This window comes from Aulostomus chinensis, chromosome 3 (genome assembly GCF_037954235.1).
Source record: "Aulostomus chinensis isolate RoL2024-O1b breed Wild chromosome 3, RoL_Achi_v1.0, whole genome shotgun sequence".
Lineage (NCBI taxonomy): Eukaryota > Metazoa > Chordata > Actinopteri > Syngnathiformes > Aulostomidae > Aulostomus > Aulostomus chinensis.
In genome coordinates, this window is record NC_141322.1 from 32,241,224 (window position 1) to 32,254,840 (window position 13,617).

At 42.1% G+C, this 13,617-nt stretch overlaps 1 protein-coding gene across 1 annotated transcript in view; it reads right to left on the minus strand.

Annotated features, from left to right (window-relative positions):
• The window catches only part of rnf123 (ring finger protein 123), a 91,732-nt gene that overhangs the window by 54,281 nt on the left and 23,834 nt on the right, over window positions 1-13,617 (minus strand). The window contains exons 24-30 of the mRNA XM_086200457.1: window positions 13,133-13,278; window positions 4,356-4,439; window positions 3,034-3,141; window positions 2,351-2,528; window positions 887-961; window positions 700-787; window positions 524-611 (exon numbers count right to left, since the gene is read on the minus strand). Of these exons, the coding sequence (XP_086056583.1) occupies window positions 524-611; window positions 700-787; window positions 887-961; window positions 2,351-2,528; window positions 3,034-3,141; window positions 4,356-4,439; window positions 13,133-13,278 (767 nt within the window). The remainder of the gene's footprint in view (window positions 1-523; window positions 612-699; window positions 788-886; window positions 962-2,350; window positions 2,529-3,033; window positions 3,142-4,355; window positions 4,440-13,132; window positions 13,279-13,617) is intronic.

Below are 13,617 nucleotides of genomic sequence, written 5' to 3' on the forward strand. Positions count from 1 at the left end.
CCTGGCTAGCATGCCTGGTAGCTCTGAAGCTAACCAATGTCCGTGGGTCATGTGACCATGCGCCACGTCACCTCAGTCTGATGTTCGGCGGGTGGGCCACCACTGGACTTCATCCTGTTTGCTCCATTGACTTGGTTAGAGATGTAAGAGTTCTGTATTTGTTCAGGTCTGACTGGGCGCTTCGAGCTAGAATTGTTCTGTGGATGCTGGCTGGCTCACACTGAATCCATGTACTTCCTTGGTTTATTGCAAATAAAACACCTTTCCCAGACATGCACCTTCTGCAGCCCTGTGATTGGCTACTCAGCCCAGGTGAGACAGTGACAAGGTCCGTGTGGGTAATGGCGAGTTGTGGAACATTGACTCCTATGGTGACATATCAACAAGTACGCCATTTCCTTTTTTATTGTGTTCATTTGAGTATTTCTGGCGTGTAGAACTACACTGCAGGCCGCTCTGTGGAGACATGGCCTGAGGGTCAGGTCACGCAATCAAACAAGTGTGTGTGTGTGTGTGTACTGACCCTCCAAAGTCTGACCAGGATCCAGTTGGTCTGAGCCCAGGGTCTCTGTTCATAAGGCGCCAGCAGGTTCCTCATCATCGCAACACGCCTGAAACACACACACCAACATCAGACCTTCTACCTGTCCATCCAGAGGTCAGAGGTGGGACAGCACAGCAGGATGGACAAAGACTCACTGCTCCTCAGGAATCCTCTCCACCGCCTTGAGGGATTGTGGGTAGCAGACGTAGCTGGCCAGCGCCTGCATTAGAGAGTCCTTGATATCTGCAGGAGATCCATCACATCATACGATGAGCAGTCCTGCTAGACTGAGCAGCAAAAACTGAGTGGAGCGGTGCGTGTGCGTGTGCGTGTGTTTCTCACCTGTTCCAACTATACGTGGATCAGCAAAGTGCTTGGACAGAATGGCAGCAAGCTGAGTCAAGGTTTCTTCATAGCCTGAGGAGACAACAGAGCTGCTGACACACCAGTCACCAAAATCATATTCAGCAGTTCTTCAGACTTCAAAAAAACAAACAAACAAACAAAAAAAAACAGATCAATTCTTGGCATTGTAGTGTTAGAATCAGATATGTAGCCGGAACTACTTTCCTGACTGGGCGCAGGGATTTGACGCAGCACCTCCATTTTTCTGGGGGACACACCAGCATCCTGGACCTGAGCTAGTTAATGATAACACTTCCCACTCACTACCAACCATTGTGCTAAGCTAGCTAGCATCCTGGACCTGAGCTAGCTGATACTAAGACTTCCCACCCACTACCAGTCGTGGTGTTCAGCTAACATGGAACACTGGGTATTGACAAAAGGGTGTGAAATCAAAGACGGCATGCAAGACCACTTTCTATTTTCTGCTGTCATCTTGAGGCTCTGATTAAGCTGATTTCTGGGGTAACGCTTGATAACAACATTTTAAGGTGACGCAGAGCAACTTGCAAAAAAAAAAGGTGAACCATTAATTGGGATGATACGTCCAAACTTCCCGTAGCTGCCTGACACGCTCGTGACTTCCTGCTTCCCCAGAGTTTAATGTCCTGTCATTCATTGGGCTTTTTTTCCCCAAACTCCTGAGGTGTGAACTCCCTCTGACACACTACGTTGAGAGGTGATTACCAGACTGGCATCATCACAGCTCACATGCCTCTAGTTCTAGTCTAGTAGCTGCGTGCTAGCAGGTGATCAGAGATCAACACGTCTGTAATCTTCATGTATGTAGTGAACGTGTACTGCAGCAGCAGGAGGATCCAGCGGCTCCAGGCAGCCTCATCATTCATGATGATTGACACCTCTGACACGCCGCCGTCCAGCAGCCGTCCTCCTAACAGCTGATTGGTTCCTGGGGGCTGTTGATGTGATGATGTCAGGACCAGAGCGGCTGCTCAAGTCCTTCTACACGCGTCCATGCCAGCAGCAGAACTACAACCGTAGTTGTCAGCTCTCCAGAGGAAACTCTGCTCCACCTGGAGCTGCTGGAGAGGAAACCCTGGTGGTTCTGGTTCTGGCTTCAGTTCTGGTCCAATCTCTGATGAACAGAACCCGGATTCCCCTTTGCTAGAGCAGCAATCATGGAGGTTTGTGGGAGCTGTTCTAGCAAACCAGAGGAACAAACCTCCCTGGAGGCTCAAATGTACCTGATGGTGGTGTTTTTAAAAGCAGTGGTTGCTGCTGCTGTCCGAGGTGGTGACGAGGGGGAGGTGCCATGTGTTTGTCCAAGATGCTGAATCAAACCCAAAAATGACCAGCAGCATCAGACTTCTGAACTAATGAGAACCAGGAAGTTCCGTCTAGATGCTGTTTAGAAGAGCTACTGACGGAAGTGTTCTCTACCTGGTAGCTCCTCCATCCCATTGGTTGAGCTGAAGTAGTTCTTCAGAGCGCTGTACGCATTCATGGCCACGTTGAGGTAGAACTCTGGAGCAAAGGCGAACAGGGAGCCAGTGTTGTCGGCATGTTCGATGGTCCGTATACACACACAGAGCAGCCAGTACACGTCCAGCATCTTCTCCTGGATGAGGACCAGGTGAAAGACAGCAGAGAGTAACAGTTAATTCCTCAGTGAGACCTTGGCCAGAGTAGGACTTCTAGGTCCGTAGAGGCTGAGCCAAACCCGGCAGTGCCCGTTGATGCCAAATGCTACGAACATACAGTCTGGCGTGTTTGAATCAGCTTTGGAATGAGAATTTGTCTGCCACCAGTTTCTGACTGTTCGAACTCACGGCTGGATAGAAAATGTAGTGACGAGGTGCAGATATTTTCAACATTATTTTGAGTTAACCCTGAACCCACCAGACCTCAATAACACAGGAGCAGGTCTGAAGTCTGATCCTGTCGGACTTCTACAGAGGTATCTGATGCTGGACTTTGCTTCTGGGATATTGGCTGTCTCTCGTTCATTGGTTGGTGATGTCTGGGTAGAGGTGATCACTTACTAATGATAATAATAATAATGACGTGAACCACACCTCAGCGTTACTGTGACCATTCTATGTAGCTCTAACACACACACACACCTTGGAGTAGATGGTGGCGTTGATCCAGGCCAGGCGCCGACTCAGGTGGTTCAGCTTCTCTGCAAACACCTTCTGGCTCTTCTGGAGCTCCTCCAGGATGTCTGCCCTCTGCAGGAGAAGGACAGCTGTGCAATTAGATGAGTGGCGAAGGCCACATGATGTCCGTGACAGGTGCCGGTGGTCTGACGAGTGAGGACATGCAGCAGCGGGACGCAGCTTCCACCGCTGGTTTTCAATGATGCAGCTTTACAGGAGATACACGTTGTCAATCGTCCACAGAGCCAGACGAGAAGAGCTGGGACAACTAATGTGACCTCCTTCAACAACACTAGCCGTGGTAGCTAAGGTGATCGACATGCAGTTTTAAAGTTCTTGAAGTCTTAACCATTAAATCCACATTACAGATTTAAAAAAGAAAAAGGAAAATCACCGCTTTAATATTTAGGTGAAGAACCAACTGGGCCACTACAGGGCCACAATATGAATCTCAAGATATTTGGTCAAAAACATCATCTGTTATTTGTCTGAACTGTCCAAAACAATGTCAAACAAGCTGATCACACTCCAGGAAACAGACAGTTTAAAAGATGTCTGCTTGTTGTCTTGAGGAAATATGAATATGCCTTTTTTATTCATTGTCATCATGGTTTTGTGACTCCGGCATCCTCTGCCATCAGGGGGAGAAGACGCACCGCACAGGAACTGGGACAGCCGGGACTTGAGCCCAGGACCTTGCTGAGAGGCAGTAGAGTCACCACAGAGAGGTCCATATTTCCCATCCAACTGAGACGACCCCCGGCTTTACTCTGATCGGTCTCCTCACAAGCAAGAACTACGACACTGCCGACTCAAGTGGTAGAGCAGCTGAGTCGTTATTCCAGAAGAGTCACATTTCTCATCTTTATTTGATTCCTTGGACAACATTGAGGAGGAGCTGACATGTTTACGACGCCTCCACTGGGACTGAGGCGTCCTGATGGATAAATGAGTCATCAGAGGAACCAGAGGACACCGTTGTCGCACGGCAGCCATTCGTCTCGTTCCTACATCTTAATAACGTCATTGTTGTCTTATCTGAGTCAGGATGGTTCAGTATGCATTCGTCTCTTGTGAAGACTTGTAAAGCTCTCTGAACTTTATCGATATAGCACCTTTCTCACAAATACATTAAAGTTTGACTGATGAGTTGGCTGCAGTCGTGTGTCAGGCTCATTTTAAAGTGGCTACAATCGGTGGTTTCATGTCGTGATAAATGTGAGTGAGTTTGACGGCGCTGGGAGGAGATTTAGGATTTCAGCAACCAAAGAAAGCAGAAGCCTTACTCTGGCAGGGCAGCGAGCGATCTTCTCCTCCGTGTCCTTCAGGGCGACAGCGTACTCATGGACATCGTCTGAGACCACCACCATCTGCAGGGACACAACCGGACAGAAGAGCAGGAAATACTGTTGGGAATAACTGGGACTGGAATACTCCAAAGTGGCCGTGCCCTCATTTTATTATCCATGCTCGCTCCCTCTCTATTATTTCTCAGCTCATAGATGTATTGAGTAAGCTTTTGATTGACAGGTGGCCAGTAGGCGCCATATTTAGGGTTACACAGGTTTATAGGAAGCTCAGTGATTGGATTACAATACAAAAGTAGTAGCTGGATTTTTTTGTAATTTTTGATCACCTCCTGTTGAATAGTTGAGCGACTGAAAGGGTTAAAAGGTCCCGCTCAAATGTCAATGTGCTTGAAAACAAGAGGTTTCTCGTGTCACTTTCCACACATACACACGTGCTGCTCAACATTCAGCAAACACATGATCAGCCACTTCAGTGGATGGGTTGTGACGGCATCACGTTTTATCAGCAAACGTTCAACACTTCTGCAACAAAAAGACCGAAACAAGCCATCAGTTGTCGAGACTCACGGTGGTTTGACTCATCTTCCAACCGCTCGTTGTTAATGTGCAGTTTCATCACAACTGGAGCAAAGGAGTGAAGAATAAAGTGGCCGAGGCAGGTCACATGATCAGTCGGAGTCAACAACAACCTGATCCACATGGTTATTCCCATAACCATGACAACCTGCATCGGCTGAATCATTATTCTAACTCCACCACTCAGCTGCTGGGATCTTAAAAAAAAGAGGACGTTTGGATATGCAAATGAAACCACGATTATTTACACTGTCACCCAAATATGGCGTCAGCTTCATCAAATCGAAATTCAACAGACCCGTTTGTTTATGACAGCCACGCCGCCACGGACATGGAGCTCCGGTCCAACACTGCTCATCCCTCCGGCACTCCAACGGGTCTGCATGTTACGTTCAGTGATTGGCTCGCACCAGCAATAGAAGTGTGTGAGTGTGTGTGTGTGTGTGTGTGAGTGTGAGTGAGTGTAATGATAAAAACCATGTCCCGCCCTCATTCATGTCCTCTAGATAATAAATCTATTTTCTTCCTCAACACCCGAGAACAGAACCAGCACCATCAATGATTACAGCCCCAGGTCCAGTCGACCCACTACCCATCTCAAATGTAAAAACAGCAGTGACGTCCCAGCTCAGGAGGCGGTTGAAGCTTGACGAGCTGAGCTCCACCCTGTCCCGGATGAGAAAACGGAGGAGCAATAACGGCGAGGTCAAGAGGCTGCGCTGCCTGGAGGCCCAATTTCTGTTTCAAGAGCAGAAGGAAAACTGGAGAGTGAACACAAAGACGAGGGGCAGGAAAAAGAAGAAGGTCCACAAAACGACAACAGTGAGCTGTGACTGAAACAGCTTATAATTACAGGCGAGAAACTGACGGACGGGTAGATACGGATAATGACGGCGCTAAACTGGGGTTCATGAAGTCGTCCTGATGGTCAACGAGTCTCGGCTGTGTGACATCACAAACACCTTGGCCACAACCACAGAAACTAGATATATAGATAGATATGGGCATATATAGATAGATATGGGCATATATAGATAGATATAGTCATATATAGATAGATATAGTCATATATAGATAGATATGGCATATATAGATAGATATGGCATATATAGATAGATATGGCATATATAGATTGATATAGGCATATATAGATTGATATAGGCATATATAGATAGATATGGCATATATAGATAGATATGGGCATATATAGATAGATATGGCATATATAGATAGATATGGCATATATAGATAGATATGGCATATATAGATAGATATAGTCATATATAGATTGATATAGGCATATATAAATAGATATGGCATATATAGATAGATATAGTCATATATAGATAGATATAGTCATATATAGATAGATATAGTCATATATAGATTGATATAGGCATATATAGATAGATATGGCATATATAGATAGATATGGCATATATAGATAGATATAGTCATATATAGATTGATATAGTCATATATAGATAGATATGGCATATATAGATAGATATGGCATATATAGATAGATATGGCATATATAGATAGATATAGTCATATATAGATAGATATGGCATATATAGATAGATATGGCATATATAGATAGATATAGTCATATATAGATAGATATAGTCATATATAGATAGATATGGCATATATAGATAGATATGGCATATATAGATAGATATGGCATATATAGATAGATATAGTCATATATAGATTGATATAGGCATATATAGATAGATATGGCATATATAGATAGATATGGCATATATAGATAGATATAGTCATATATAGATTGATATAGTCATATATAGATAGATATGGCATATATAGATAGATATGGCATATATAGATAGATATGGCATATATAGATAGATATAGTCATATATAGATAGATATGGCATATATAGATAGATATGGCATATATAGATAGATATGGCATATATAGATAGATATGGCATATATAGATAGATATAGTCATATATAGATTGATATAGGCATATATAGATAGATATGGCATATATAGATAGATATGGGCATATATAGATAGATATGGGCATATATAGATAGATATGGCATATATAGATAGATATAGTCATATATAGATTGATATAGGCATATATAGATAGATATGGCATATATAGATAGATATGGCATATATAGATAGATATAGTCATATATAGATAGATATGGCATATATAGATAGATATGGCATATATAGATAGATATAGTCATATATAGATAGATATAGTCATATATAGATAGATATGGCATATATAGATAGATATGGCATATATAGATAGATATGGGCATATATAGATAGATATGGCATATATAGATAGATATGGCATATATAGATAGATATGGGCATATATAGATAGATATGGCATATATAGATAGATATGGCATATATAGATAGATATGGCATATATAGATATGGGCATATAAAGATAGATATAGGCATATATAGATTGATATGGGCATATATAGATAGATATAGTCATATATAGATTGATATAGGCATATATAGATAGATATGGCATATATAGATAGATATGGCATATATAGATATGGGCATATAAAGATAGATATAGGCATATATAGATTGATATGGGCATATATAGATAGATATAGTCATATATAGATTGATATAGGCATATATAGATAGATATGGCATATATAGATAGATATAGTCATATATATAGATATGGCATATATAGATATATCTATCAATATATGCCATATCTAGGCATATATAGATAGATATGGCATATATAGATAGATATGGGCATATATAGATATAGGCATAAATAGATATAGGCATAAAAAGATAGATATAGGCATATATAGATAGAAATAGGCATTTATAGATAGATATGGCATATATAGATAGATATGGCATATATAGATAGATATAGTCATATATAGATAGATATAGTCATATATAGATAGATATGGCATATATAGATAGATATGGCATATATAGATAGATATGGCATATATAGATAGATATGGCATATATAGATAGATATGGCATATATAGATATGGGCATATAAAGATAGATATAGGCATATATAGATTGATATGGGCATATATAGATAGATATAGTCATATATAGATTGATATAGGCATATATAGATAGATATGGCATATATAGATAGATATGGCATATATAGATATGGGCATATAAAGATAGATATAGGCATATATAGATTGATATGGGCATATATAGATAGATATAGTCATATATAGATTGATATAGGCATATATAGATAGATATGGCATATATAGATAGATATAGTCATATATATAGATATGGCATATATAGATATATCTATCAATATATGCCATATCTAGGCATATATAGATAGATATGGCATATATAGATAGATATGGCATATATAGATAGATATGGGCATATATAGATATAGGCATAAATAGATATAGGCATAAAAAGATAGATATAGGCATATATAGATAGAAATAGGCATTTATAGATAGATATGGCATATATAGATAGATATGGGCATATATAGATAGATATGGGCATATATAGATAGATATGGCATATATAGATAGATATGGCATATATAGATATAGGCATAAAAAGATAGATATAGGCATATATAGATAGATATGGGCATATATAGATATAGGCATAAAAAGATAGATATAGGCATATATAGATAGAAATAGGCATTTATAGATAGATATGGCATATATAGATAGATATGGCATATATAGATAGATATGGCATATATCGATAGATATGGCATATATAGATAGATATGGGCATATATAGATAGATATGGCATATATAGATAGATATAAGCATATATAGATAGATATGGCATATATAGATAGATATAAGCATATATAGATAGATATGGCATATATAGATAGATATAAGCATATATAGATAGATATAAGCATATATAGATAGATATGGCATATATAGATAGATATGGCATATATAGATAGATATAAGCATATATAGATAGATATAAGCATATATAGATAGATATGGCATATATAGATAGATATGGCATATATAGATAGATATAAGCATATATAGATAGATATGGCATATATAGATAGATATGGCATATATAGATAGATATAGGCATATATAGATAGATATGGCATATATAGATAGATATAAGCATATATAGATAGATATGGCATATATAGATAGATATAAGCATATATAGATAGATATGGCATATATAGATAGATATAAGCATATATAGATAGATATGGCATATATAGATAGATATGGCATATATAGATAGATATAAGCATATATAGATAGATATGGCATATATAGATAGATATAAGCATATATAGATAGATATGGCATATATAGATAGATATAAGCATATATAGATAGATATGGCATATATAGATAGATATGGCATATATAGATAGATATAAGCATATATAGATAGATATGGCATATATAGATAGATATAAGCATATATAGATAGATATGGCATATATAGATAGATATGGCATATATAGATAGATATAAGCATATATAGATAGATATGGCATATATAGATAGATATGGCATATATAGATAGATATGGCATATATAGATAGATATAGGCATATAGACACACACACTTGTATACTTGGAATTGTAATTTTCTACACTGGTCTAATAAAATGGATCTTGTGGTTGGAGGTCTGTTTTCTCCACCCAACTTCAAACAACCCCAAACTGGCCTGATGTTCTGCACGTGCTCTGTGGGTTCCACTGTTGTGGTGAACCCAGGGGTCAAACAGCTGAAACTCAAGGAGGGAATCGCCATGGTGATGAAAACAACATATTTGATGACCAACGAGCAGACAAACTCAGTGCCTCATCTTCAGGAGCTGCAGTGCTGCTGGTTAACCAGCTGTTTGGGGGCGTTATGCCACCTCGCTCCCCAGATGTGGACATCTTTTGGTTCTTGTATACTGGGACAACAACCGTCATCCTACTCAATGACCCGATGGAGCTGTAACTATGGCAACAATAGCAGGTATGCATGTAAACCCCAAGACTGATGGTTTGAGCATCTGTGTTCCCTCCCATCTTCAGATCAGGTCTGAAGTTCTTCATCCAGAAATGGACCGTTTCCAGTTTCTGAATGAGTTGTTCTGATTCTGTCCTCCTGTGATCAGACAGAGAAGATCTGGGGTTGTGGACTCATTATTTTCATCTAACATGGACGCTGTGATTCTCCCGCAGGTACGTCTCACTCGCCACAGGGAGGTCACATTTTTTTGTATGAATAAAATATGCAACATTGACCTTCACCTCCGAGAGCCTGAACGAGGCTCCAGCACATAATCGACTTCTAGAGACCACGACAGGTTCTTACTCAGGCTGGAGGACTTTGAGGATACGGGTGAGAAACGCTTTCATAGTAAATGCAGTTTATAGCTCAACATACTAAAGCCCTTCTCATGTGTCTCATCCACTAAGACTGCACTCCTGTCAGTCCCTGAGTCACTGAGACGAGCTCGAGCTGCTGGTCAGTGCTCTGTCCTACTTCTGCTGGAATCTGTCTGCTGCCTTCGACACGGTGAACCATCACATTCTCCTCTCCACACTCTCTGAGCTCGGCATATCTGGTTCTGCCTTGTTGTGGTTCAAGTCCTACCTCACAGGCAGATCCTTCAGAGTGTCATGGCGAGGAAAGGTGTCTAGGTCACATGGCCTATCGACTGGGGTTCCTCAGGGGTCAGTGCTTGGTCCCCTTCTCTTCTCTCTGTACACCACCTCACTTGGTGCAGTGATCCGCTCCCATGGCTTCTCCTACCACTGTTATGCTGACGACACTCAGCTTCTCCTCTCTTTCCCACCTGATGACAGAACGGTCTCAGGTCGTATATCAGCGTGTCTGGCTGATATCTCCACATGGATGAAGGAACGCCACCTTCAACTGAATCTGTCGAAGACTGAACTTATGGTCTTTCCAGCTTGTCCATCTGTTCAGCCTCAGGTCAGTGTCCAACTTGACTCGAGTCTACTTGTGCCCACAAACTCAGCCAGAAACCTGGGTGTCATGATTGATGACCAGCTGACCTTTAAGGTTCATGTGGCCTCAGTTTCTCGGTCTTGCCGTTATGCCCTCTACAACATCAGGAAGATCAGACCCTTCCTGACCCAACAGACCACATAGATTCTGGTTCAGGCTCTTGTCATCTCACGCATTGACTACTGCAACTCTCTTCTGGCAGAGCTCCCTGCAGGCTCATTCAAGCCTCTGCAGATGATCCAGAATGCAGCAGCACGTCTGGTCTTCAACCAGCCCAAAAGGGCACATGTCACCCCGCTGCTGGTTTCTATTCACAGGCTTTCCAGTGGCAGCCAGGATCAAATTCAAGGCACTTCTCTTGGCTCACAAAACAATCACAAGAACGGCTCCAGCCTACCTGGAATCCCTGATCCAGGTCTACTCTCCTTCTGGCCCACTACGCTCTGCATGCCAAAGACGCCTGATGCTTCCAGCCCAGCGCTGCTCCAAATCTCTAGCCAGACTCTTCTCTTCTGTTGTTCCCAAATGGTGGAACGAACTACCGAACTCTGTGCGTTCTGCTGAGTCCCTTTCTACTTTTAAGAGGCAATTGAAGACTCAATTGTTCAGAGAGCACCGAGGCACTGAACCTGACTCTGCTCCTCTTTGGGGTAGAATCAGTCAGAGGGTCCAAGACCCAGCACTTAGTGACTATGTAGCACTAACTGGGTTGTGTTATGTTGTATGTTTGTCCAAAAAAAAAAAAAAAGGAGGGGGGGGGGCGACACTTCTTCTGCCACTAGATGGCAGTACCTGTGACCAAATCACAACTGAAGCACTTTTACGCTACTATGGACTTTTCCTGAATTAAGTCTAAATTCTTGCTTGTGTTGTACGTCGCTTTGGACAAAAGCGTCTGCTAAATGAAATTGTAGAATTGTAGAATTATGTGTGTATCAGATCATGTGAATGATGGAAACCCCTCTGATCCAGAGCTACTGAGTCGTTTCAGACCTGTAACAAACTCTCTCCCACTGACGGTTTCTCAGCTGAAATGCAGCTAAATTAGTCAGGTTAGTTCCAGCCCACAGGTGAGCAGCTGTCAACACAGCTATTTGAAAAAGGACCCACCAAGGAATCATTCCACCACTCGTCCAGGTTCCTATTGGGCTGATGAAGGGCCACCTTAAGGGTGGAGCTAATCGGTCCCCTAAAACCAGGGGTGCAGCAGTAGAATAGTTGTCATTATTTCCTGAGATAACCTACCACAGTGGTCACTGGTTCTACCTTTGAACTCAACTTTCATCTTACAGAACTCTTTTAGTCTCAGTTTGTCTGGGTCAGTTCCTGCTTTTTACCACACCATATCCTCCAAAACCATTCCAGAGACAAACGCACCTTCCCCAGCTGCTGATGAACACTCAGGTTGTACATCATCACAATCCCATCTACAATTTCCAGCAGGGATTTATCAGCGAAGGGCTGGTCTGGCTCTTCCAGCGGTCGCCCCAGCAACAGCCCGTCGTTGCCATGGCTGCCCTCAACTAGAGGTTGAAGGGAAGAGTGATGGCAGATGGCAGTACCTGTGACCAAATCACAACTGAAGCACTTTTACGCTACTATGGACTTTTCCTGAATTAAGTCTAAATTCTTGCTTGTGTTGTACGTCGCTTTGGACAAAAGCGTCTGCTAAATGAAATTGTAGAATTGTAGAATTATGTGTGTATCAGATCATGTGAATGATGGAAACCCCTCTGATCCAGAGCTACTGAGTCGTTTCAGACCTGTAACAAACTCTCTCCCACTGACGGTTTCTCAGCTGAAATGCAGCTAAATTAGTCAGGTTAGTTCCAGCCCACAGGTGAGCAGCTGTCAACACAGCTATTTGAAAAAGGACCCACCAAGGAATCATTCCACCACTCGTCCAGGTTCCTATTGGGCTGATGAAGGGCCACCTTAAGGGTGGAGCTAATCGGTCCCCTAAAACCAGGGGTGCAGCAGTAGAATAGTTGTCATTATTTCCTGAGATAACCTACCACAGTGGTCACTGGTTCTACCTTTGAACTCAACTTTCATCTTACAGAACTCTTTTAGTCTCAGTTTGTCTGGGTCAGTTCCTGCTTTTTACCACACCATATCCTCCAAAACCATTCCAGAGACAAACGCACCTTCCCCAGCTGCTGATGAACACTCAGGTTGTACATCATCACAATCCCATCTACAATTTCCAGCAGGGATTTATCAGCGAAGGGCTGGTCTGGCTCTTCCAGCGGTCGCCCCAGCAACAGCCCGTCGTTGCCATGGCTGCCCTCAACTAGAGGTTGAAGGGAAGAGTGACAGAGAGACAGTTATGAGGTTAGTGGATGAACTCTACCAGGACAGGAGACACTCAAACATGTGACATCATTTTCGAACCCTGTGCTCCTCTGAGCTGGGTTTTGTACATGAAGCCCCCCTGGCAGTGCTCAGCTGAGTCAGTCAGCGCCCGGAGCTTCAGCTGGGAAATTTTGGAATGTGATCAGAAAACTGCTACCATGAATGCCGAATGAATACCAGAAATATGCAAGGATTATCATCAGAAACAATAAGACTGGAGGGGCCTGGTGTCCCGGCTCTCATGTCAGCAACTGCCCAGGTGCATGATGGGAAGTGC